At 52.7% G+C, this 26,880-nt stretch overlaps 2 protein-coding genes and 1 long non-coding RNA gene across 16 annotated transcripts in view; all 3 read right to left on the reverse strand.

The window, feature by feature from the left end:
* LOC112646783 (uncharacterized) overlaps positions 1 to 26,880 on the reverse strand; it is a 63,519-nt gene that overhangs the window by 23,102 nt on the left and 13,537 nt on the right. For 4 of the 14 annotated variants that reach the window (XR_003127884.3, XR_004816039.2, XR_003127871.3 and 1 more), the window contains one exon: positions 25,079 to 25,214. The exons of 7 other annotated variants lie outside the window; for them this stretch is intronic. This is a non-coding gene — a long non-coding RNA (uncharacterized LOC112646783). Of the gene's footprint in view, positions 1 to 25,078; positions 25,215 to 25,836; positions 25,855 to 26,880 lie in introns of those variants that run through there. 3 more of the 14 variants (XR_003127883.3, XR_004816038.2, XR_007410928.1) reach the window with 3 other exon arrangements.
* FOXL1 (forkhead box L1) lies at positions 937 to 6,749 on the reverse strand. Its single transcript, XM_049110618.1, has one exon. The coding sequence runs from the start codon at positions 3,985 to 3,987 to the stop codon at positions 2,917 to 2,919; it is 1,071 nt and encodes a 356-aa protein (XP_048966575.1). The 5' UTR covers positions 3,988 to 6,749; the 3' UTR covers positions 937 to 2,916.
* Positions 13,542 to 15,171, reverse strand: FOXC2 (forkhead box C2). Its single transcript, XM_049110617.1, has one exon. It carries the CDS (start codon positions 15,081 to 15,083, stop codon positions 13,566 to 13,568), a length of 1,518 nt encoding a protein of 505 aa, XP_048966574.1. The 5' UTR covers positions 15,084 to 15,171; the 3' UTR covers positions 13,542 to 13,565.

Genomic DNA, 26,880 nt, shown 5'->3' on the forward strand with positions numbered 1-26,880 from the left:
AGGAGAGTTTGCCTTAAATAAGAGTAGAAACCATTTTTTATTGATCTACAAAAAACACTCATTGATCTACAATTTGGAGCCCACGAATAAATCTGGAGCACTGAAACAGCTGTGTGAATTGTGAAAGGCAACTGGTCCTCTTTTTCTTCAGTGGGAAGGAATATTCATGGGATTATATAGATTCCATAGATTCCATCATCCTACTGTTCAATCCCCCACAGCCTTTCCAAACCAGATGGATGCGGGGGATTAGGTAACAGAATTCCTCTTAATGTATGTATAAACACTCTTACAAAGCAGATACATACTCCTGCCTTTTTTTTTCCGAGCCATAAAAATAATGTTTATATTATACTTCTTGGAATCGTAACTCTAAAATGCCATCTTTTTTAAAATGGCAGGATTTGGGCAGCCCCGAAATCTGGCTCAGCGATTTAGCGCCGCCTTTGGCCCAAGGGGTGTGATCCCGGAGACCTGGGATCGAGTCCCGCGTCGGGCTCCCTGCATGGAGACTGCTTCTCCCTCTACCTGTGTCTCTGCCTCCATCTCTCTCCCTGTGTCTCTTGTGAATAAATAAATAAAATCTTTTTTAAAAAAATAAATAAATGAAAATAAAATAAAATGGCAGGATTAGATTATTGGCTTCTCCAGAAAGCAGCCATCATAAATTAACAAAATGCGTGAGATAGCAAATCAAACACAAAAAAGAAAAACTAAAACCATAACCTACACAGTGGAGTTTCCATGATGTTCCAAAAGCACCCGCTGGCCCCAGGCTTCTCTGCTCCTACTCAACAGTCTGTGTGTGAACTCACCCTCAGAAGGCAGAGCCCCTGAGATGCTGACAGGGCTCCCAAATATAATCCCCGACTCCTCTCTCCTATTACACTGTTTGCTTATTCCCCCCAGTAATCCACTGAACCAGTCACTGAGAGGTTAATGAAAAAACAACTTTATTTGCAGAGGCTGAGACTTTGGGATAACAAAATACCCATGACAGCCCTTCCACCACGGTGTAGGTTAATCGCAGTGAGCCTGGATCTCAACAATGGGAATCTCATCAAAGTTCTTAAAATCAAGGACACTGTGCAGCTCACCAAAATGTTCCCACCAACCTGGGTAGGATGGGAAACTTATGAGTCAGTAGCACATGGCTCTAAGAATAAATCCTCAGAAAGGCAACTCTGTGCCTACTAACTATTAAATTATTATGCTTATCCGAAACATCCTTTTGAGTATACTAACCAATAGGCTGTCTCTTGCCATAAAGTTTGTGTTCATTTTTATATAAGTCCTGGAAATTATTTTTAAAGTTATTTTGAAGATCCATTTCAGCCTACCTCCAGAACTCATGACTTACTTATTGTACCTTTCCCACATCAGATAAAATTAAAGTAACCCAGAGGTTCAGGAAATTCAGTTTCCCACCTAAGGGAACCCAAAGAGAGATACTATAAGAGGTTAGATGCACTTCCCAAAAGTTCCAAGCTGAATTGGGCTGTTAAAATCTCCATTTTCTTAACCAGATCTTTGTTGCAGAAACCTCCCCGCCCCCCCCCAACTTCCTGTTCCCCACCCTTCAGATTTCTAGTCACCTCCACAAGGTGTTTATTTAGCTTTTGGCTCTAGGCTTGATGGGTGGGGGCTTGGAGGGAGGAGCTGGGTGGCAGGCTGAGATGCCATCAGCTGGGAATGTCTGAAAGAATCCTCCTCTCCTCCTCTTGAGCCTCCTGTTCTTTGGGGTCCAGAGAGGCACCCTCTAGTAGATACCAGGAGATTCCCTTCCTCTGCCCCATATGACCCCTCTCTCCCAGTATCTGCTTTTTATGTTTGTTTCACCCAAGTTTTTTGAATAAAGGCGGTCCTTTAGTACACAGGTCTGGAAAATGTAGTAAAAAATCAAACCTAGATCTTGAAAAAGCATGCAAATGGAAAATCTTATGTGTCTAAGACACCTTCCATCCCCCTCACACATTTCCGTTCTCCTCTGCTATCTTTTGATCCCTTAAAAACAAAAGCAACAAGACAGGACGCCTGCTAATGCTGGCAACATGTCTTGGAGATCATGGGTACTGACTAGCGAGCTATCATAATGCAACAAAATGCTATTATATAGAGTGCACTTTCTTAATAAAGGTTGTTAATATAGACATTTTCACAGGGCAATTGTTGTAGGAAAAGAGTCGAGCATCTAGCCAAAGAATATAGCATATTCCTTTTACTGTCTAGGAAGAAAAAAGAGAGAGAGAGAGAGATTCTCTATTTAAAATAAAAGTGTGGTTTCTTAGCTTCCACCTGGACATGGGTTGTAAATCCTCACCAGGCCCTAGGTCTCCCAAAGAATATGAAAAACAGAGGTTGCTCCCGGTTTTTCCACAGCTAGAGTTCACGGATAAATCCAGCTGTGGACACCCATCATCACTCCATGGACTCAAAGCCAGGGCCTGAGCCACAGCGACAACGGAGCTGACCACAGTCCCACCGTGGCTCTTTTTGAAACCACCCTGCCGCTTCATTTGGTCCTGCTCTCCAGCTGTCTGGGCCCTTGCTGCTCTGGACGTGTACGACCTGCAGTGGGTAGCGGAAGATCACAACCTTAGACTGACCTAAGGCCAAGGAGTTCTCCTGCTCTCGCAGTAGGAGGTCCGCGATGCCCAAGTCCTAGCCAGGCAGGGTCTTTTAAATCTCTGAAGTTGCTCCAGGTTCAGGAAAAATCCGCCTCACCTCGGGAGAAGGCAGGCGACTGTGCCCACCTGCGTGCACAAAAGTTGGTAACACTTCCCAGGATCCACACGTTGCAGAAGAAAAGATACTTGTTTTCAAAAAACGTGGCTCCTTCCCCCAGCAATGGGACCCCTGGTCGCTCACAAGCACAGCCCAGGGTAGAGGAAGGACCTGTGCCAGCCACAGTTTGCTTTACTGGAAGTGCAACACCGTGTCTGGAAGCTGCAAGGGGAAATAGGACAGGAAAGGGATCCCGAGCTGGTAAAAGCCGCCCTGGACGTGCGGGTCGAGCATCAGGGAAGCATTGAAAGGCGGCCGGAGGCTTGAGGAGGTGGCCAGCAGCGAGGCACCCAGACAGCTGCCGGGGCCCGGCTTGGCGCCCCCCAGGAACTCGCCCCCTCCAGCAGGCTTCTGACCCTGCCGGCCGGCCAGGATGCTGTCTATGCTGAAGCTCTTGGACTTGTCGGAGCTCTTGGGAGAGCTGTGGGAAGCGGGGCGTGGGGGGGACCCCGGGCCATCCGCGCCATCCACCGTGCACGCTGGCTGGCCTATGGCCAAGGCCGCTGCGCCCTGGACAGCATCGCCGGCGTCCTCCTCCGGCGACGCGGGCCCAGACCAGCGGAGGGGCGCGGGCGGAGAGGAGCCGTCCCGGAGCGGCGAGGGGCGCGCAGGCGCTCCCTCCTGGCCGGGGGTCTCGGGCCCGCGCCGCCCTGCCCGGCTCCCCGCCCCGCTCCCCGCCCCGCTCCCGGCCCGGGGCTGCGCCTCTGAGCCGCGCTGCTGCGTCTCGCCGCGGGCCCGCTTGGCCTCCGGGGGCCCCGCGCCGGGCTTGGGCTTCCTCTTCCGCCGCCGGTAGTTGCCGTTCTCAAACATATCCAGGCAGCGGGGGTCCAGCGTCCAGTAGCTGCCCTTGCCGGGCCGCCCCTTCTCGCGGGGCACCTTGACGAAGCACTCGTTGAGCGAGAGGTTGTGGCGGATGCTGTTCTGCCAGCCTTGCCGGTTGTCGTGGTAGAAGGGGAAGCGGTCCATGATGAACTGGTAGATGCCGTTCAGGGTGACCCTCTGCTCGGGCGCGTCCTGGATCGCCATGGCTATGAGCGCGATGTAGCTGTAGGGCGGCTTCTGGGGGGGCTCCGCCCGGCCCGAGGCGGTCAGAGCGGCCGCGGGGGCGAAGGCCAGAGGCAGCCCGGGCCTCTCGGGGCCGTACAGATAGAGCATGGGTGAGGCCGCCAGTGCAGGCAGCCGGGGCCCGAAGAGGTGGCTCATGGCGAGGCAGCCGGCCCCGCGCTCCCCGCGACGACGCAGGCGACCCAGCGGCTTAGGGACTGCGCCCCGCTCGGCGAGGGCCCTCCCGGGGAGCCCGCCGTGCTTCTGCCTCCCGCTCTGCCGCTCTCCCTGGCCGCTCCGTGCTCTGTCCCTTCATGGCTTTAAAAATGTTAAATAATTGTTGTAAGTTTGCTATTATATGTTGACTTAGCGCTGGAAAATAAATTGTCTATGATAAACAGTCGTTGTGTGCTCAGCCCACCCACATTAATTAAAATTTCATTGCTGAAAAACTCCAAGCTTTTCCCTCCACGTGTCTTTTTGATACCAGCCAATCGGTTTCGGGGCTATTCCTTCATTTGTTTATAGAATTAGTCTGTTGATAAGTCCGCCCACCCAAGTTGAATCAAGCTGTGTTTATTTGGAAAAATTTCCGGGCACCCAATATATAAACGCACTGATCTGATGTTTGAAATATCACGTCCACCCCTTGACGCTGTAAGCACACACAGTCAGTGAGGCAGGATGTGGACCGCGGTGGCTCTGGCTCCAAGCGGGGTCTGCCCGGCCAGGAAGGAGAGGTGGGGATGGGCGGGGGGCACAGGGGTGAGTTTTACGGCTGGCTTGGGGGAGCTCAGTTATCCAGAGCCTTCCACAAAAGATCTTTTCTTCTCTCTGCACTCATAGATGTGGAGATGGCACGACTCATAAATGCCTCCTGAGGTCTTTGAAAGCTTTTAGATATTTGGGTGGAGGGAGTGGCGTGTCTATCTAAGAGGTCTGGGAGTCTCCGGAGCAGAGGGCGCATTGCTCCTTGGAGAAACCATTGAGATGCCCTGCAGGAGATGGAGGCACTGGGGGGCGGGGTGGTGGTGGAGGGGGTTGGTATCCAGGAGGGGGTAAGCCTCTATCTCCAGGGCTCCCTGGGCGACCCAGAAGAGGCCCTCCAGGAGCCCAGCTTCCCCCGAAGCCAAGGCACAGGGTGTTGGGGAGCTAGAGAGGGCATGGGTACGTGGTCCACAGCTTAGTTGAGGGTAGTATCAAAACAAACCCTGTTTGGAGAGGTCAGTGGGGAGAAGCTAAGGTCCTTCTGATGGGACTGAGGAACACCATAAAAGGGGAATTTGGCAGCTGTCGCAGGAGAGCTGGTATTTGTGAATGCGGGTCTCTTGCTTTATATTCTGCGCTTTCCTGTTTATAACAAGGAGGGGGGTTATAACAACTTTACAAGTGCACGCAGCTGGCCCGTGATTACATTAAGCATTTGGGAAGCCTGCTTGCTCTCCACCTACTCCCCCCCACTCACCCTGGGGTGTAAGCACCCCCACCCTGTCTCATTTTACATTCAGCCACGTCATGCTTTGAATCAAAAACCCTGAATGATTCGGGTTCAGGAGCCCTCTCCTGCTCCACTGCTGCTGTGGGGTGGGGGTGGGGGCATCAGCGGGACTAGTTCCTGTTTATGATCTCTGCTGAATATTTTTAAAAGAAAAAAAAACACTTGGGATAATTGAATTAGCGTTTCATTGAATAAACCCTGTGGGGATGCCCCCAGAAAAGAGTGAGGGGTGAGGGCGGCAGGTGGGTATAGGGGTGGCCCACCACCTTGCTCTGCTGGGAAGGGGGTGAGAGTCACCGTAGTGCCCTGGGGAGGCGCAGGTCTGCTGCTGGGGTCACAAAGAGGCCACATCTGCTTAGGAAAGGCCAGGTCACCCCTGAACAAGGGAAAGACAGGAGAATCCCACCCCAAAATGGGGAACCCATAAAGTAACTATCTTTTGGGGGGTGGTCTGGATAGACAGTAGGGCAGTGGGTAAGTTTGGCACACGCAAAAGGAAGGCAAAATCAGGGTCGGAAAAACCGGTTTGGGTGCAGGGCGGCTTGAGGGAGCGCCAGGCCGGGCGCTGGGACAGCCCCGGGCCTCCCTCCGGGGCGCTGCATTTCTAACTTAGGCCAACCGTCCAGCCCAGCCTGACTCCAGCCTAGGTGGTCAGGATGGCCCTCTAGCCAGGAGAGAGCTGGGGGCTGCCCTCTCTCTGGATCCCTGGCTCGCCCCAGAGCACCCCTTTCAACCCTGGGGTGAAGGAAACACCTGAGCGCCCCAGCATATGCAAGCCGCGGTTCCATAGTTCCCGTGGTCACCCAACCTCCCCAGACCCGCGCGGCCGCCGGCAAATTCAAGCTTGGATCTGGCCAGATGTCCGGCCTCGGCTCCCGCTCCAACAGACCCAGAGGAAGAGACACCGGTACCCTTGCGCACCGCCCCCTCCGCACCCCGAGCCCTGCCTGGAGCTTGCCCGGCACCCGGAGTCCAGCAGCACATCCCTGCCTCTCCCGAAAGGCGCGCCTCCGCAGCGCTACTTCTAAACTCCCAGGCAAATCCGAGCTTGAATTCGTACAATAATAAACACCGCCCAACTTGGGCAAGGGCGGGACGCAGGCGGAGACCGCGCGGCTGGTGGGCGGGGCGCTGATAGTAAAGAAAGAAAGGAAAAAAAAAAAAAGAAAAAACACCCAAGTTCTAGCCGCGGTCTGGAGAGGCGCGTCCAGTCCCGCGCGTTTGCAGATTTGCAGCATCTCCGGGAGGTTCCGTCGGAACTGCGTGGCGCCCCAAAACCCGGCTCCCGCGCGGGGTCGAATCCTGGGCTCCGGCTCCAGGGCAAGGAGTTTGTAACTTGAGCCTAGGAGGGGCCCGCCGTAGGAAGGAGCCCGCTCTGGGGCATATTTCCGGGGAGTCCGTGGCACAAGCCCCTGGCGTCCGAGTGCGGATGCGCCCTCGTGCGGAAGCTCGGTGCGTTGAGGCCGGATCCGAGGCTGGGGGGGGGGGGGGGGGGGGCGTGCAGAAGAGCCTGGGAGACAGCCAGGCTGACTGGCTATCCCAGAGAGCCAACAGGGACACTAAAAGTTCTCCCTAGGCTCATAGTCTTCAGATCGCCCCAAACATGCATTCATCTCTGAAGTCAGTGCCAGGGCATCTCCCAGCCTGCAGCAAAGCCTTGAGATTTTCAGCCTGCCTGGAAGCTCCCAGAAGGACAGTGGGGGTTCCTATCTGGGGTCAGCATGGGATGAGGGCAAAGAGTATTGTTTCCAGCCCCCCTCCTCCCCCCTCCAGGGAGAAAGCCTGCTCCTTGGGCAGTCTGCGCAGAGGCCAGGCACCAGGCAGGACCAAAGAGGCCTCAGGGGAAAAGGCTGAGGGGAGGGCAGAAGCAGGAAGTCTTCCCTCCTGGGGGCATCTACCCTTCCTCTGCTCCTGGAGTCAACTGAAAAGCAGATGCTCAAATTAAGGATGGTCTGCGACACCTCCCAAATATTGGCATCACTTTTCTCCAAGCAAAGACAGTTGACAAAGTATATATACACAAACGAATGCACAATCTACTACGCTTGTAATAGGTGTGAGGAGAAGGTGGGAAGATACAGGACTTATTCAGCCAGGTCACCTTACTGACATCCTAAACACGGAGATGGTGATGACAAGGACGACAGTAATAGCTCAAATGTCTTGAATGCTACTCTGGGCTGGCATCCTCCTAAGGTCTCCCTTGGATTAAGTCACTCCTCCTCCCAGGAGTCTTGGCCATTTCCATTCTGCAGACCAGGACACTAACGCCAGGAGGTTAACACGAGGAAGTGTTGCTAAGACAGGAGAATAATCCCACCGTAACAGGGCTACTGTGTGTGGATGCCAAGAGCCCCATGGAAACTCTCTTGAGAACCCTCACAGCATCTACAAAACACAGAAGTAATGGATTTGCCCATTTTACAGATAAGATTTGGAATGGGCAGTGAACACCTCCAGACAGTGGAGGCCATAAGTAGCAGAACAGAGTGTTGGAATGCACACATTTTTCTGCAAAGGTGGATTCTCTGAGGTCTGACATCCTCAGGTGTCTGCAGAGGTTCAGAGAGGTGTGTCTCGGGCAGGGTCTTCTGCTGCTTCCCTTGTGGGGAAGTGAGCCACAAATGCAATATTCGGCCAGTCTGCTAAAGCCCAGGAGCAGGGCAGGAACTTCCAAATTACTGATTTCTTTGGAGCTCATAATTTAAAGGGTCTAAATCAGAGGTGGTCAGAGCATACCAGTATGTAGCCTGACATGCACAGCTGGCCGAGACCAAAGAACCATGGTTCTTCTTGGGTTGGGGTAAATCCCAACGGCTAACAGTGAGTCCTTCTTGGGCCTGGCCATTACCAAAGGACCCTCCTGACGCGTATTGGGTTCCCACAATCCTCAATGACAACCATATTTGATGATCCTATCAATTCTCAGTTGAGAAATGGGCCCAGAGAGCTGTAGGGAGCACAGCTGAGGTCATGCAAACCCTCCATTGGCCTGTGTGGAGGTCCTGAGTCGGTGCATGTGGCCAGGAGTCAGCTTAGAAAGCTCTGTTGAAGAGGCTGCCTGTAAAAACAACACACAGGCAGAGAGAGAGAGCCCCCACGGGGCTGTTGGGAAAGGTAAGACCAGGGCCAATGGCCACTAAGTCAGGGGTCAGAGAGGCCTCTCTGGCCTCTGTGACCTCCACCCTGGGTGGGCATACAGACTGAGCACAAAGCTGTACCCCAGGCTGGGGCAGCACTCCCCATGCTCCCCAACTCCATTTCCTTAAAGGGACCTATGCGGCCAGGGAGCCAGTCCATCTGCCAGCCCACCCCCCTCCCTCTATGCCAGTTTTTCACACACAAACACACACACACACACACACACACAGCCCCAAGATAAAGCCCCCATCAGCTTCACCTAAGCACCAAAGATCCACATTCAAGAACTACACTCTACACAGGCTGTGTCCTTCTGTGTTTTCTGTGAGGCAGGAAGGTTGCAAAAGCCGGGAACAGGCTGGCACAAATCAAGGCAGGGATGTCCACTCAGGCCCAGTGGCAGACTGCAGACTCCCTGAAACATCCCACCCCCTTCTTTACATGCCTATGTCCAAAAGCAAACATTTCAAATGCCTTGCTTTGGCTAGCTGAGGCCATGCAAAAAGGAGGAGGCAGGGAATGCTTCTCAGAGTTTGGGAAAGCATTTCGAGTATGTGGTGCCAAAAGGCCCTCTCTGGTGGCACTGGCCTTGTGTGTCCGCTCACCGCTCACCCAGAGTCTAGCCCCTGGCCGCCCTGGGCTGGCTGCCCCTCAGGCCTCTATCCATGTTCCCCACAGCCGGAGGGGCATGAGTGTCCCGTCCAGGACAATGCAGGTACCCGTTCCCTGAGGCACCAGGTACAGGTTCTGAGACCCAGACCCCAGCACGTTCTTGAGAGACTTGGTTCTGCCTGTTAATTAATGTCTCTTTTCAGTTTGCTGTTTCCGCCCATTTCAGATTAATGGTTATTAATGAATTCCCATCACACTGACCTTGGCCAACACCCTGTGCGGAGATTTGATTTGGGGTGGGGGCAAGGAGTGACAAGGCAAGTGCTCAGGCACCAGGGCTAGTTTTCATGGGAGATTTGGGAACTCTGCTCTCTCTGCTCTGAATGCAGGTCATAAGCCTCTCCCAGGCCCAAAGGCCACCCCAGGCAGTCTTGGGGTAAAGGAGAGGAGATGGATCCCCGAAAGATTTATGAGCCAAGCACCTAACTTCCCAGGACCCCACGTTTGCTCCTCCCTCCCGCTTCTGATCTCCATTTCTTTCAGCAGGGCAAGGGAGTGGGGATAAATGAGGGCCCATCATGGGAGCATGGCCATGCCAGAAAGGAAAGTGCTAGACCACCCCAAATGCCCTTACAAGCAACCAGTCATTTTACAGATGAAAAGACTGAAACCAGGAAGGGAAATAGTTTGTTCACACAGCATCACCTGGTCTTCGAATTCCTAGCCCAGTGCTCCAGCATTTAGAAGGCACATGTCACCACTGATTTTGGTGTGGGTGAGGATTGGCTACTTAAACCAGAAGATGAAGACTACCTGGCTGGAGACCCAAGTCTGGCCTGGGGAGAGAAGCCTGGGCTGGGCCACACAGGACAGTCCCTCTCCCAGAAAGTAGTGAGCTTGCATGTCTCCGAGTCTTGGAAGAAGCAGAGGCTACTCAAGCTGCAGCCTCTGTGGAGCGGGGAATGTGCGGGATTCTAGAGGCCACGGAGTCCTTCCAAGCAGTCCATGTCTGTCAAAACGGGGCCCTGGTTAGAAACAGTCCGCGCAGCCAAGGCCAGTAGGACATCCGGAGTTAACTCTATGGGAAATGGTCTCTGCCGCGGTGTTGGGGTTGCTTGTATTTTATTTGCAGTTCCTTGAGACCTGCCTAGCTCCACGGTTACTGGATCAGGAAGGAACGTGGTTATCGGGACGCGCCTTCGTGCAAATTGGGCCCGGAGGACCACAGAGCTGCTTGGCCAGGAGTCCTGGCAGCCAGCGACCAACATTCCGGCCCTTCCATCCACGACCTCCTTTCCCCTTTCTCTGATAGGCCCTGGGCCTCCCAAGGACTGAGGATCCAGTGGCCGAAGCAAGGGGAGGCCAGCAGATACGTGGAGCAGGGACAGCCTGTGTCACCCGCACGCGCGCTGTCTTTGCGCGCCAGGCAGCGGACCCGCAGGGGTCGCCGCGAGGTGCGAGTCGGCCCCCGGATGGCCTCCACCCCACGGGGCTCAGCTCCTCGCTGCTGGATCTCCGCATCCCGCAGGGGGGACCAACAGACGCCCCCAGGCCGCTCAGTCCCTAGGCCCGAAGTCTGCATAGGGCTGCTGAAGCAGGGCGGCTGCGGCTGAGCTGAGCGAGCTAGGAGCTCAGCGCCCAGCACACAGGGCTGGCCTTCTGGGGCGCTTACCCACACCTACCCTGGTCCCGGGGCCTCAGACTCGGAAGCTTTCCGGGGACCGAAGGCGTTCCAGCGCACCCCAGCCTTCCACACCTCTCCCCTCTGCCGCCTTCAGAGGCCTGGATAAAGCCCCAAACACCAACCTTCCAGCTGCCCAGGTTCCTAAGGAAATGGAAGGACCCCTGGCCCCGCTGTGGCCTCTATGGGGTGTGGGGACCTTTCTTGAGCTACTCACTTGGGTGAGCGGCCGACGCACAGTGACTTCTTTCAGAAGCCTCCCCAGAGATAGTAGATCCCAGCGTGGCTTCAGCAGCAGCCCAGGTCTCACCCAATTCTTCCCCGTTTCTCTCTCCTTTACTTCCCGTGTGTCTCTCAGACCTTGCCTGAATTCCAAATCTTGAGATGAAGGCAAGCTTTCAGGGTGGACTCTTAAGAAAAATCTGGAGAAGGAGAAAGCCAGCTAGACCACTCTCCTCTAAACCAGCGGCAAACATCATCTTAAGAACAGGAACGAAATGGAATTAGAGTACCAGAGCTGGGCAAGGAGGGTTGGTCTCTTCTGTGGCCGTGAGAGGGGACTCAGTCTCCCTCTCTTCCCTAGCTGGCCGGTCCAGCTCACTCAACCAAAGCACGGGGGCCTGGGGGATGCTCGAGGTCAAGCAGCAAGCACTGAGGCTGCCAGATTCTGAGCTCTGTGGAAAGGAATAAAATGCAGCATTTAAGTCTTACCCGCCAGCCACCTCTGCGGCTATGGTTCGAAAGAATCTGTGTTGCACATATGGGGAGATTTATTATGCTCACACGTCCCCCAGTTCTATTTCAGCGTGACTTAGAGACAAACTGCCACGGCTAAAACAACAACACAAACCCAGGTTATGTTCAGCGCCACTGCATCAAGGAAAATCACTTTTTGGAAAACTCATCATCACGTGAAATGTTAAATTCACAAGGAGCTTCGCTCTTAGCAAAGTACAGCTCACCTATTTGGGTGGGAAACTCCTTCCCAGTTTGGAGCTCTGGCCTCAAAACTCACGCACAGAGTCTAGCGGGGGAGTTGTGCTTTTGGTCCAGGGAAACAGATAATAAAACCATTCCCCTGCCCCAGCCATACCTCACAATGGTTTCACTGCTATGAAAAATTTTTAAAAGACATCAAACTCGAAAAGGCAGGTAATCTTCCTGTTACTTAAAGTCCTGAGAGTTGATAAATTCAGGACTCTAAAAGCATTGGAAATTATTTTTGATGGCCAATGAGCCTTTACAATTTTTCACTGCAATAGGGTAAGGATTAAGAAATCAAATCAAGAAGGAAAGAGGTCTGGAATCCACCTCTGATCTAACCACCACCGAGAATGGCCGTAAAATGCTCCAGAATCAATCCCCTTTGGACCTTCTCCTGCCCACTTCAAATTCTTTTCTGGAAAACCATTACAGTGGGGGAAGGAAGTCCGCATTTTAGGAAATGGAGGGAAAGCAGGACTCCCCCGGTTTGTAGTAGTTAGCTAATGGAAAACGCTTATCTCTCCCCTCCTTTGCCTCCTCAATTGGGGACGGCTGGACGTTGAGATGTAATGGTACTGTTTGTTTTGACAATCGGCATGTTTTGTCGCATTTAGCAAAAAGCATTTACAGCAAATGACACAACTGCTCCCACTCCTTCGGGCAGCCGCATCCAACCAGGGCTGTTTCTCCACTGCCTAGGCCAGGGTGAGATCTAAATTAGTCGGAAAGTCTTTTCCATCACTAAGAAGACAATAGGGGAGTGCCCCCATCTCTCCGTGATCATCTGTATATGTCTAGGAGTTTACCCACCTGTGTAACAAAAATAATCAAAACAGGTGGATTTGCAAACACACCTTGTTTTTTTTTAAAAAAAAAAATGCGAGAACACAAACACACTGTCCGGACTTTGGGCAGAAAAACAACATGGGTTTATTTTAAGGTAAGTACAACAATTAAGACCACATAAGACAAACACAGGTGAAGTTAAATTTTTAAAGATTTTTTTTCTTTTAGGAATGCTCAGGGAGGAACCTACTATACAAAACCATCACACTTTGTAAATAAAAAGTATCAGATACTTGACTTCTTTATCCGCCAACAACAAAAAATAAATTATTTCCTTGTTTGTAAAAGACCTACCACCGGGGAAAAGAATCATATCTCATAAGTGTACAGGGGTTTAAAAAAAAAAAAAGGAAACACCCCACATGGGTTTCTTAAATTTTCATTTTGGCAGTTCGAAATGGTTGGGCAAGATGAAAAAAATTATCCAGTGAACTCAACTTTAAATATTATATTAATGGCTCTGAACAACAACAACAAAATAGCCTGATTACAAATCCACACATTTGTACAGCACGGTTAGAGAAATTTAAAATTACACACAGCACAAAGGTAATCTATAGAGGCCCCCATAGACCTATGGGGGTCTCTACAGAGAGTCATTTACTGGGTCGCTATGGGATTTGGTCCGTAACTTAATTTTGGAAACCCCAGCTGGAGCAGTGAGCACAACCATCCTGGGAAGGGAGAGGGGAGGGGGGTGGGTGGGTTTAGAATCAATATTCATTTCGCTGGGCTGCGTCCCTTTACCGGGGCTTCTTAGGATCTCGGAAACGGGGGCGGGTGGGGGGGGCATCGAATTAAAGTTACCTGCAGCTTCACAGAGAAGGGCTGAGGCTGGCGAGCGCGCTCTCTGCTCCTGGGTCTGAGAAAAAGCTGGTGGGCAATGTTTTGGTTCTTTTTGCGTCTCTGCAGCCCGAACGGTCTGAGAGGTCCGGGTCCGGGTGCGGGAGGCGAAGCCGGAGCGGGCCGGGCAGGTCAGTATTTCGTGCAGTCATAGGAATAGGGGGCGGCGTGGCGGTAGAGAGATGGCGTGGATCTGTAGGGCAGCTGACAGCTCGCGTTGGTGCTCACCTGCGGTTCCCCGAGGGTCGAGTTCTCCATCCCCAGCCGGTGAGAGTTGAACATCTCCCGGACGTTGGGGAAAGTCTGCTGCTGGGCCGCGAACGTGTGGCCCGGGAGGTGGTTCAGGTCCCCGCTGTGGTTGAGATACCAGGAGGCGGCCTGGGCGGCGGCGGCCCCGGGCTGGGGCGCCGGCTGGGGCTGGGGCGCCGGCGGGGGCGGGGGCGGGGGCGGCGGCGCCTGCGGGTGGTGGTGGCCGTGGTGCTGGTGGTGGTGGCCCGCGGCAGCGAGCGCGCCCTCCTGGCCGGCGGCGAGGTTGAGGGCGCTCAGGGGCGACGCGGGGCCGCTCGGGTGGTCCGAGAGGGCCTCGTCCAGCGCGGGCGGGACGCACATGTGCGCGGGCCGCTCGGCGCCGGTGTACAGGCTCATGGCGCGCATGCTGCACTGGTAGCCCCCCGCGGCCCCGGCCTCCAGGCCCTGCGCGCACGGCTGGCCGTAGGCGGCGGGCGGCGCGGCGGCGTAGGACAGCGCGAGCGGCGGCACCACCAGGCCCGCGCGCCCGGCCGCGGGGCTCAGCTCGCCGCCCGGCGGCGAGGTTCGCAGCGTCATGATGTTCTCCACGCTGAAGCCGGGCAGCCCGTTGGGCGCGCCGGCGTGGTGCTCGGGCAGCGAGCCGTCGGGGGAGCCGGCGGGCGTGGAGGCGCTGCTGCGCGGGCTGCCCTGCAGCGCGCTCTCGGGGCTCAGCGTCTCCACCTTGGTGATGACCGGCAGCGCGGGCGACGCCGCCTCGCTCTTGATCACCACCTTCTTCTCGACCTCCTTGGGGGCGTCCGCTAGAGGGGGCCCGGCCGGGGCGCCCTTGGCCGCGGCCGGGGGCGGCTCCTTGAGGTGGGCCCGCTCCTCCTTCTCCTTGGGCACGTCCTTTTTCTTGAAGCGCCGGCGGCGCCGCAGGAAGCTGCCGTTCTCGAACATGTTGTAGGAGTCCGGGTCCAGCGTCCAGTAGCTGCCCTTGCCAGGTTTCTTGTCGTCGCGGGGCACCTTGACGAAGCACTCGTTGAGCGAGAGGTTGTGGCGGATGCTGTTCTGCCAGCCTTGCTTGTTCTCCCGGTAGAAGGGGAAGCGGTCCATGATGAACTGGTAGATGCCGTTCAGGGTGATCTTCTTCTCGGGCGCGTTCTGGATCGCCATGGTTATGAGCGCGATGTAGCTGTAGGGCGGCTTTACGAGGTCCTTGGGCGCCGCGGGCTGGTGGTGGTGGTAGGGCGCGTAGGAGCGGCCCATGCCCGCGCCGTACTGCTCCGGGTGGCCGGAGTAGACGCCCATGGGGCTGGCCATGCCGCCGTAGCTGCCGGCCGCCCGGTAGTAGTTCTGCTCGCTCAGGTAGGGCACCACTCCCAGGGCATTGGGGTCGGACACCGAGTAGCGTGCCTGCATGCTGCGTCCGAGACGGCTCGCCGCCGCCCGCGCGCACGCACCGCGAAGCAGGCCCTGCGAGAGCGAGAGAGCGCGGGAGGGCGAGGGAGCGAGAGGAAGGGAGCCGGCGGGGGGAGCCCCGGGCGCCGGCACGCCTCGGGGGCGCTCGGGGGCGCGGCGGGGGAGCGGCCGGAGCGCGCGGAAGGCACGCTCGCGGTCAGCGGACCGGGCGGATCGGCATCCTGGAGGGCGCGCCCCGGCGAGCGCAGCGCCGGCCCCCGCTCGCTCGCTCGCTCGCCCTCGGGACCGGCGGGTGGCAGCCGGAGCCGGCGGCCGGGGACGCGGCCGAGACGCCGCGCGCGCGGGGCACGGAGGAGGCCGGCCGCTCCGGCCGCGGCGGGACGGGGAAGGCGGCTTTCCCGGCGCCCCAGCAGAGCGGCAGCCCCGAGGGTCGGCGAACCGGGGTCCAGAGTGGCTGCCCTGCCGAGCCCGGAAAAAGAGGCAAAGTCCCTTTTAGGGATTGGGAAAAGTTTCAAAAGTCTTCTTGCTGAAAGCAAGTTTTTACTTTCCTCCAGCCACGCCCCCTCCGGGAACTTCGGACCAATAACCCGGCGGCTGCGCGGAGCTGTCGCCAATCAGGGCCAGGAGCGCCGGAACCCGTCGGCTCTAAGACCCAGCTGCTCAGAACCAGGCTTTTCTGCAAGCCAGCCTTCACTTGAAAAGATTTTTATAAAAAAAAAAAAAAGAGTGATATCTTATGAAAATTTATTCTATTATCACATTTTGGTTTATGGGCCCACATGCCCAGAGCAAAAAAAAAAAAAAAAAAAAAAGAAAGAAAAAGAAAAAAGAAACAACCACAAACAAAACCCATGCTCCTTGGCCGATAAAGTTAGTTCGAAATATAAAATCGATTTGATTAATGTAGTCAAATATCTCCCCAAAGACCCTGTAAGTAGCAAAGACCCTGGGACTGTTTTTCTTATTAATGAGTGATGAGGCGAATAATTCGATTTCCTAATTATCGCGGCCCAGGTGTAATGGATTCAAAGCAAGCGTGCTGGATTGGAATGGAAGGGGCCTCCCCTGGATGTTGTCATCATTTAAGTAAAAAAAAAAAAAAAAAAAAAAATTATTAATTTTCAACAGAGAGTTTCCAGGTTCAGGGAGGTCAGGAATAGCCTAAAAGCTTTCAGAGGCAAATTGCAGAACCTGAATGAATATTCCTCACCTCCACGGGGGGAGCCAGGCCACGGCTTCTAGAGGGGAAAGGCAGAGTGGGAGAAGGAGCAGTATCTTGAGAATTTAATCCTCAAGTGCGCCGTGGATTCGGCAAACCGTACGCGCCACGGTGAGCAGTCCTGCAGGGTTTGGAGAGAGTGGAGTGGCTCCACTAATTTCTCCCCCCGCCTCATTCCCCTCCCGCGCAGATGCTTGCAGCTCACCTTCTCCAGATTTTCAGAGCCTCTCCCTTTTCCCAGAGATAAATTCCCTTTGACAAGCTGACTCCCGCGCTCGCCAAAGACGGGAACAATGCGGCCAGCCACCCGGCCCAAGGAGAGCCGGGGTTCCTCTGCGGGAGAGGGGAAACCCAAGCCCGCTTTGCGCGGGGGCTGCGCTCCAGGACGCGCGCCCGCAGCGCCGCACGCGGCGGGCTCCCCGCGGGGAAGCTGCCCCCAAGCCCCGTCCGCTGGGTCGCCAGTCCCGGGGCGCAGGGCCCGCCTCCCGCTCCGGCGAAGCCCCTTGGGGACTCTCCAAGCTGACTTTCTGTACGCGGTCCTTTTTGTTGGTTGAAGTTTGATAAGGTGATTTGGGCACTGGGCTCCGTGGGAGGACCGCGTAAACGATCGCAAACGGTTAAGACACCTCCAGACGTTATAGAGTGGGGATCCTGACCTGGGGCGACTCGAGGTCTTACCCTTTAAGCTGCCCTCTCTCCTCCGAGTACCCCCGGAAAGTCCGTTTTTGTTTTTGTTTTTGTTTTTTGCGGACGGAGTATTTATTCCTCCCACCCCTCGAACGACCGGCTCACCCTTCCCCGCTTCCCCTTGAAGGGGGAAGGACACTCGTCCGAAGGGCTGAAGACGGATCAGAATTCTTCGGGAAGTTGTCCCTCGGTGGGGCTGGGGGAGACCAAAGATAAAACTTCTGTATTTATCCACCACCACCCCCATCCCCCCCCCCGCCCCCGCTTCTGCCCCTCTTCCATCACTTGATCCCCAGAAAAAGGATGTGAGACAATCCACCCTCACCCAGTTTTGGGAGGTGAAGGGAAGGCGTTGGACACATCTCATTCATTTCCAATAAAGGAACAAAAGAAAAAAATCTGCATGTACATTATCTATGAATGGTATTATCTGCTGATAAATTCAAAATCAGAGGGCAAATACAAACCAGGTCCCTAGGACCCTGAATAATCTACTTCTGAAACGCTGTATTTTTTTTATGGGTGCTGAGTCTTTCTCTAAGATGATTTTTTTTTTTTTTGCAACGAAATAAAGCTTCCCAAGCCTCAGCTCGCAGGTGAGTGTTTGAACGTTCCTCCACCCCACCACGACTTTATTATTTTTAAAAAATATGTTCAGATCCATCTTTCAAATTTAAAAAAATTGCCTTCCTCCTTGACTGCGTGACAGGCACCTCAAGTTCTTATGGTTTTACTGGAAATGCAAACTATTGATCAAGAAACACTCCTCGGTCTTGTGTTTCCCGGTGAAATATTATTCACTCTGCTTTTATGAGGTGCTTAAAAAAAAAAAAAAAAGCTTTATCACAGCATAGGACAAAAACCAAAAAAAAAAAAAAAAAATGAGGACCATGGAAAATAAATTCCAAAATGGCAGTGTCTGAGTTCGTATTTACAGGGGTGTCCAGGTTTAAAATTACTGTCTTTTGAAAAGCACTCGGTGGAGGGGTCAAAATTATTAACGCCCCCTCCCCCAAAAAAGCGGATTTGGGAGGAAAGAAATTTTTATAATCTAGGTAGAAAAGGTGAGAGGGATATTTTCCTTTGCCCCTGGAATTGGGTTTCTTCTCTGTTCAGTGGGACTCCGGGAGAGTTGTTTGCACAGGTTATTATAACAACATCTTCCACGCACCTGGACTTTGCAGAAAACCGTATTTCCGATCTTTTTTTTTTAACCTGCCAGGGCATTTGGGATTGGGGGGCTTTTAATTCATTGATGATTTCTTCCCCCACTGATCCTGCGGTCACGGAGCCGAGAGGAATCGGGCCCCAGAGGGTCCTGTGCGCTGCTACAATCCCGAGCGACGCTGGAGGCAGGAGAAATTCAAGGCACCCCCTCCCCCAGGTCCTCCCCCCACCGCGCAGCCTCCTGGCCCCAGGCGCCGCGGGCTCCCGCACCTGGACGCGCGGCTCCCGCGGGCCTGGGGTGTTGGCGCCATCTGAAGGCCAACCAGGGAACTGCTTCAAAAAAAAGAAAAAGAAAAAGAAAAAGAAAAAAGGAACCGGGCGGGTCTCGTCGCAAGGAAGGTGCTGACACCGCATGGATGCACTTTAGCATTGCACGGCAGGAAAATCTCTTAAGTCAGAGAGAAGCTAAATAAACTGTGTGCGGCGCGTCGATTAAAAAAAAGCAAAACATTTTCCACAGCTATGCAATGTGTCAAGAACATGATCTGTTGGAAAACAGAAATGTCTTTGAAACTTCTCAGGAGCAAGAAATCCTCTCTAGGGAGATACGCTGAGGTTCTGAGCAAATAAAATCTGTGCCTCTTAGGTGGCTAGAAGTCTAGGCATCCCCCCAAACCCCGCAACCCCCAACCCCACCCTGGGTTGTTGAACACATTGCTTGTCCCTCTGTGTCCCTCCAGATGCTAGCTGTCCTCTGCCCAAGGTGTGGTGTGGGTTTCCGGGGGGATTCATCAGGAAAATGTTTGCACTGGATGTGTGGTATATAGCATGGGCTTGAACGAGAGGGAGAGGTTTAAACACGTCCGCAAGCTCCTTCTGCTTTGGAGACACAACACAGAATTCGATGAGGCCACAAGTGAGAGGAGACTGTGTCTCCTCTCAGTGTTTTCAAGACATTTGTCCTGGGTTCCTTTCAACGTCCCCCTCTGGACCCACGAGATGCCTTGGGTTTTAGGGAAAGGGACCAGATTTAAGTGCAGTCCCAGGCTTCCAAAATCTACTTGGGGATCTGATGAACCCTTGGGAGGAACAGAATCAATGCAGCTGTGTCAAAATCCATTGCAACCCAGCTCCTAGCAATGATCTTTTTCCAGGACAACAAGCGTGTCCCTGATGAAAGCTATCTGAACCTCCTTTACTGTGCAGGAATAATCCTCCTTCCCCAGGATTTAAAGTCGACTTGGTGCTGTTCACAGATGGCAGTGCCACGAACGACATAATTACAGGGGAGAGGACTGTCCTTGCTCGAAAGATGAAAGGGACATGATAACGAAAGGCAATACTTGATCCTGAGTGGAGGAAATTTAAAAGGACAGTTTTGAGAGTACCTGGGGAAATTTGAATCTGGAGTGCATATTAGATAATAATCTTGTATCAAAGTTACAATTCCTGCATGCAATCACTGTATGTGGTCAAGCAAGAACACGTTTCTGTTTCTGGAAGGCACATGCCACAATGTTTAGGGGTGGTATCATCATCCCTGCAACTTCTAAAAGATTTCCCTGCAGGTGGGATGGGGGAGATGGAGAAGGGGCGGCACACCTAAAATGTCAAATGATAGCACTTGCTGAGCCTGTGCTGTGTGGTCATTCACTGTGCACTGTTCTTGCAACTTTCCTGTGAGTTTGAAAAAATTTTTTAAAGATTTTATTTATTTACTTATTTATTTGAGAGAGAGAAAGAGCAAGCATGAGTGGGGGCAGGCAGAGGGAGAGGGGGAAGCCGACTCCTGGATGAGCAGGGAGTCCTACTCGGGGCTCAATCCCAGGACCCCGGGATCACGACCTGAGCTGAAGGCAGACGCTTCACCAACTGAGCCACCCAGGTGCCCCTTGAAATTTTTCAAAATTAAAAAAAAATAAAATGGGAGAAAAACCTCTCTGTTTCTCTGAAAATCTAAAAAAGGATGTGACCCAAAGCAAAGATCCTTCTATGGAAGGAGTTGCAAGACCTAATGTGGGGCCAACTTGGTCCTGGTGTCCCTTCTCCCTGTGTTCTGGATGTCTCTGAAAAATAACCAACAACCATGTGCTTTATCATATTCACTTGTGGTTGTTAATGTAAAAAAAAAAAAAAACAAAAAAAAAACAAACTGATTCTCCATCAGTGGTCCCGCCTTCCAGTGCCATGAATCATTGTCATAAACATTTATTGGCCAGAGCTGGTCACATGGCCCCACCCTCCACCCCGCCCCCCCAACAGGTAGCTGGGCAGGCCAACATTCCTTAACAACAGCTTTACCTGTGCCACTCACATCCTGCCTTTCTGGGTGGATAGTGACTGCCTTATTTACCTCCTCAGTGTCAGTGCCTTAAGTGATACCTTGCCACATAATAGGTGCACAGGAATGTTTGTTGAATGAATGTGTGACTTTTCCAAGATTTTTCTCCCTGATGTATAAAGGAAAGTGTAAAGTGTGTGTGCTATGTGCCAAGCTCTGTGCCCGATGATCTGCCCATGACAGCTCCTTTAATCCTCTTTTGGGGTAGTTACTATTAATATCACCACTTTACAGGTGAGGTTTAAGCCCCATCCAGAGGCTTTAAATAACTGACCTATGTCTTGCAGCTGCCACGTGATCTAACTGGGTCTCTTAGCCCATCACTTTGGAATTAGGGTCAGGACCTTGGAAATTAGAGGAGACATAAAAAGTTAAAATAGCAACTTCTGTATATGTGTAAAAATAGTCTAAATGGAAACATATAGATATATAATTTCATGACTATATATACACAGTGAATAGTGTATGCACACAGGCATGACTTCTGAACACACATGACTCAATGTCTCTGAAATTTTAGCTTTCTATATCATCAACTGGAAACCCTGTAATTAACCTTGTGGGGTAAATAGACTCATTATCGGAGACTGTGAAAAGCGGACTATTCCCTGAGAGGTGCAGACAGGGCTCTGATTGTGTAGACAAGGGCAGGGAGAAAAAAGAGGGGAGGAGGTTTGGAATGGGTGTTCTGAGCCCCAGGGAATAAGCCAGACTTGGAATCACAGTCCAGGAGCAGCTGTGAGCAGTGCTTCAAAGTGACGGCAGGGTCCCACGGTGGCAATAACCTAAGGAGGCCCCAGGAGGACCTCTAAAGGACAGAATGGCGTCAGGAGCGCAGAGCAGCTCCCCCAAAGGAGTCAGACCATGGCAGGTACTGGATGCTCTTCACCTTTTAGGAATTCCATTAAAGCAAAAATGCTCCCCTGCTGGACCCCAGCCTTTGCACACGAGTGTCCACACGGGAGGTTTTGAATGCCAGACCGGCCTGAACCATCCACAGGGCATTTGCATATGTTGTTCCTTTTGCCTGGGTCTCTCATCCTCAATTCCTTGCTGCCTTGCCACCTCCTCTGAGACCTCACCTCCCATCTGCTTCCTCCTGTCCTTCACCGCACCCCCATCCTGATTCATTTTCACCCTCTGTTAGATGATCCTGTTAGCCTGGGGTCGGCCTTGCCCACCCCCCATGCCAAGATATAAGCAGCAAGAAAGCAGGCAGGACCCTGTCTGCCTTGTGGAGCCACTGCATGCCACACCCCACTGCTCTGCTCCGCACAGACTCCATGCTCTAAACTCAATGAATGGATGTCACCTGGGGCTTCAGAAACACCCCTCCCTCCTGCCATAACCACAAGCCTCATCCCCCATTTAGTGGTTGAAACCCAGGATTCAATTCAAACATTTACTGGTACTTATTTTAGGCAGAGGCTGCCCAGGGAATGGGGAAGCATTGTTGAATGCTTCAAGGCTGTCTTGGAAGGGCTCACAGGCTGAAACTTTTATTTTGGCAAAACACATATAGACCTTTTTCATTATTAGCATATTAAACAATTCTACATCTATTAAGTATTAGATGCAGCTCCAAATAACTATGTATCATTAAAGCTCACAATTCAAGGGAGTGTAACAGGAGAAGGTTTTTACTTGGCTCTGTGACAGACGGGAGAGGTGCCAATGGATTGCTTGCAGCTCAAAATATGAAAGAAACTATACTGTTTTTTTGGAAGAATGAGCGTCATAGACCACGTGGCTAAAATTCCCAATAGCACAGAAGACTTTAAAAACCAAAAGAGCATCTTCTCACCACCCTCCTCCCTGCTTGCAGAAACCATTAACCCCTCCCACTGCTTCTTCAGCCGCTACCCACATATCTCGAAAAAAAACAGTCTTTGCTGCTACTTCTCAGTGAGGATGACCATGATCCTCTGCCTCCCTGTTCTGTTTGAAGATAGTAGTAAGTTTACTTAGAAGAAATGGGCTGGTTCCCGTGTGCAAGGAGACGTTTTAAAACATGACCCAAGTGGCGCCCGGTTGTTCCTGTTGCGTAACTGCAGCACAGTGTGTATATTTTAAATTAGCATTTGGGTTCACCCGAGGATGCCAGAGCTCTGTGCAGGCACTACTCCACCCTCCCTCTGCCTGTCCAGCTCCCAAAGGACGTTTGTTTAGACCCCGTGCAGGTCCTCTTTATGCATTGAAGTAATGACTCTTCAAGTCCATCCCCGCTTTGTTAGAGGAGTTCCTTGGCACTCCACCTTTCCCTCCCGCTAGCCACCAGGCTGATTTGGGGTGCAGGGGGGCATTTCTGGGATGGGGAAAAAACCACCAAAAGCAGGAAAGAGAAGGGCAAAGTCAAACTGACAGAGACAAATTTTGGCTGAGAGGAGGCTGAGTGTGCAAGGTGGTGGTCCCACAAGGCCTGGACAGCCAGCTGAGAAGTGTGTGTGCTCTGCTGGGGGGGGGGGGTGCCAAGGGGAGCCATTAGATCACAGCTGGAAGATATGCAGGGGGAGTGCTGGTGGGTGGAGGGCAGTTCAGAGGGCAAGCAGAGGAGGGTGAGGAGGAAGGGGGAGGAGGAGGGAGAAGAAGGGGGAGGGAGGAAGAGAAAAGAGGGAGGAGGGAAAACTGGGCAGACAGGGGAGGAGCAGGAGGGAGGAGGAGGGAAAACGGAGGGGAAGGAGAAGGGAGAAGGAGGAAGAAGGAAGGAGGGAGGAGGAGGAGAGGAGGGAGGAAGGGGAGAGGAGAAGGATGGGGAGGACGAAGGTGGATGACACAGAGAATGGATATAGTTAGGAGACAGGAGACAGTTGCAGTCTAAAGCATGGTGACACACCCTTGGCCTGGGCGGTGGCAGCAGGAATAGTGAGCCATCACTGTGACACCTCAGGCATCTTCATCTTGCCATAATAGAACCTCCCATGAAATGCCAGGTGCTGACAGATGGCCTCACCCGATCCCAGGATGGGAGAAGGCACATAACTCAGGAGCAGAGCCAGATGACAGAGGAATGCCTGAAGGGGGGAGGGAACCTTCTAGCTCCTCAGGAGCCAGTCTTTGTTATTACTAGAATTATTTGTGTGGTTTTCTTCTTTTTAGCACTTTAGGAGTTGTGTGCATATGTGCATATGATGCAGGGAGAAGGCAGGGAGCAGAAAGCAGAATGTGGCATTTAATATTTTAAGCCTGTACCTGTAAAGTTTAGGGGCTGGACATATTGGCGTCTCAGAAGCACACGCGGGGAGAGGTCTGGCTGTCAGCACCGCGGCACCTCGGGTGAATCATTGGACCTGATCTCTCAACACCTTCTCTTGTCTGCCTAACAGGATGGTTATGGGACGATGACAGCATGCTTGCTGCAGGCTGGGTATGCTCTGTCCTCTCACCAACGCTAATGGAGGAATCACTTCCCCACATTTTAAAGAAAAGGGAACAGAAGCCCAGAGACGTGGAGTTAATGACCCAAAGTCACAGATCTTGGAGATCCATGGCCAAGCTCTTCATGCTCTTGCCTTTTTACTTGTGTGTTCCTCCTAGCCGGGTTCGAAGGGGTTGTGAGAACTCACAAGGAAATGCTGTGACAAGCCATAAAACCCTCAAGTGAACCTAAGCGCTGTGTCCTGGCAGCTTGTTCATCAATGCCAGACCCTGGGGGCCACCAAGATGCCCTTCAGGAGGTGATGGATAAGTACACTGTGGTCCATCCAGACAATGGAATGTTGTTCAGAACATTCCAAGAAAAGAACTACCAAGCCCTGAAAAGATATGGAGAACCTCATGCATACGACTAAGCGAAATAAGGTGATCTGAGAGGCTCTATCCTGTGTGACTCCAACTCTACAACATCCTGGAAAAGGCACAAGTATGGAGGCAGTAAAGTGTCAGTGGTTGCCAGGGACTCGGGGTGGGGGGTGGGGGTGAATAGGTGCAGCAGAGGACGTTCAGGGCAGTGAGACAGACCACTCTGGGATACTCTAATGTTGATACACATCATTATACATTTGTCCAAACCCGTAGCATGTCCACCACCGAGAGCGACCCCTCCTGTAAACTGGACTTTGAGGGTCCACTTTGGTGTCCTCAGTCAGGTTGGGCTGCTACAACAAAACACCATAGCTCACAGTTCTGGAGGCTGTCAAGGCCAATATCAAGGGTGATGGCAGATTCCGTGTCTGTTAAGAGCCTGCTTCTTGGTTCACCGGAGCCCGTCTTCTTTCTGTGTCCTCCCATGGCCGAAGGGGCAGGGTGAGGGAGCTCTCTGGAGCCCCCTACATAAGGGCACAAATTGCACTAAGGATGCTCTGCTCTCATGACCTGTCCCCTCCCAAAGATTCCACCTACTGAAGCCACCACGTTGGGCGTTAGGCTTCAACATATGAATGGAGCAGGGATACAAACATTCAGTCCATGGTGATAACGATGTGTTGGAGGTGATGGTGACAAAGGTACTGCTGTGGTGTGGGATGTTGAGCCTGGGAGAGGCTGTGGTGTATGGGAGCTCTCCGTACCTTTGACTCAATTGTACTGTGAATCTAAAATGGTTCTATTAAGGCTATTTTTTAAAAATCTCACGTGACCCACGCACAAATTTACATATAGGATTGAGTCTGAAGCCTTTAGGTCAAAGTTCTAGAACATCTTTTTACAGGAAAGCCAACAAATTTCTTCTAAGGGTCTCTCTTTTCTTCTTTTTCTTTTTTTAAAGATTTCATTTATTTATCTGAAAGATAAGATAAAAAAAAAGATAAGAAAAAAAGATAAAGAGTGAGAGAGGGAGAGAGAGCATGAGTGGGCGGGAGGCAGAGGGAGAGGGAAAAGCAGTTGCAGACTCCCCGCTGAGCAGGGAGTCCAATGTGGGGCTTGACCCCAGGACCTTGGGATGATGACCTGAGCCAAAGGCAGACACCCAACAGACTGAGCCATGCAGGCTGCCCAGGGGGCCTCTCTTTCATAACTACTTATTCTTTTAAGTGCCTGGGCTTTGGGAGCACTTCTAATCTGGCAACAGGAATGAAGGAACCAGAGGGAATGTCCTGGGGAATGCCACCTGCTTTCTAAAATTGCCACTGAGGGAGTTTGTCCCCAGTGGCTTGTTACTCTCTGGGGGATGCACTAGGCTGTCCGTCTCAGGGACTTGGACGGTTGGTTAGCACCCTGGATGCTACTCTGAGCACAGCTGGCTAATAGTGACTCCCACACACATTTCCACTGCTGGGGACAGGTCCATTTGCATAAATACTCTGCACTGATCTATTGATTGTGTTCTCCTGAGAGTGGGAAAAGACACCAACCTCCCTGAGAGATTTTATTTTATAATCTTCTGTTGTCCAGAGCAAAGCTTTGTACTCCTTTTTGCAAGCCTACAAGACATGGCGTAAACAAAAGCAATGTTAATGTCTCTACGTATCAATGCCATGAATACCACCTAGGGATGGAGAGCTGAGACCAGGAGCTGCAATACTTATAATTAAGCACAGGCGCTGCCCTTTCTCAGCTGGGCACCTCTGGGCAAGGCTTGCTAACGTCTTGAGCCTCTGCTTCCTCGCATTCCCGTAGAATGCCGGTCACGTTTGCTGCCCACAGTTGTTGTGAGGACTATATCCAGGTATGATATCCGAGGCCCTTAGCCTGGCATGCCTGGCACATTTGTAGCAGTGTTTCTTACTGTCATTGATTATGTTCTATCTGATAAAGGCAAAGGATAGAGGATCCGTTCCGTGGGAGCTGGAATACATGGTTGGAACACCCAGAACCGCATCTCCCATATCTTGAAGCCGGCGGTAAAATGCTTGGTCTGTTTCACAAGTGAGGATCTTATCAAGTATCAGATATGCAATTTGGAAAAGCAGCTGCCGGTTCCTGCTGGCTTCCGTTGCATGAGGTACAATGCTACCAGTGTGCAGTTACTCAGTGGAGTGTGGTTACTGGTGACACGATCACCTCCCTAAAGCTTGAATGCGCCTCCTTCTCCTTCTGGCCGGCGGAGTGGGGCCCTGAGAGGAGGGCTCAGACTGGGCTCTCTATTGAGCCCCTCTCCCGAGCCACCTCCCGGCCCTTATACTGACACACGCTCGATGTGTTGAAGGAATGATAGAGGCGAGCAGAGGCAGGACGCCACATGCTTTCAGCCCCTAGGAGCTCCAGAGGCCGCGGTAAAATCAAGCCAGCGCCCAGGCTGGTCCCCGTGCCACGTGCGGTGAATGCCACTCCAGCAGCCTGACATTTTATTTTATATTTAAAATATTTTACTTGTTTATGAGAGAGGAGGAGGAGGAGGAGGAGGAGAGGGAGAGAGACTCGGAAGCCGCCTCCACGCCCAGTCCAGAGCCGGATGCCGGGCTCCATCCCACGCCCATGAGAAAGTGCCCACGGCCGACGGAGACGCA

This window comes from Canis lupus, chromosome 5 (genome assembly GCF_003254725.2).
Source record: "Canis lupus dingo isolate Sandy chromosome 5, ASM325472v2, whole genome shotgun sequence".
NCBI classification, from domain to species: domain Eukaryota; kingdom Metazoa; phylum Chordata; class Mammalia; order Carnivora; family Canidae; genus Canis; species Canis lupus.

Coding starts and splice junctions, on each gene's coding strand:
- FOXL1 (XM_049110618.1), bottom strand. CDS start 3,987: ATGAGCCACCTCTTCGGGCCCCGGCTGCCTGCACTGGCGGCCTCACCC.
- FOXC2 (XM_049110617.1), bottom strand. CDS start 15,083: ATGCAGGCACGCTACTCGGTGTCCGACCCCAATGCCCTGGGAGTGGTG.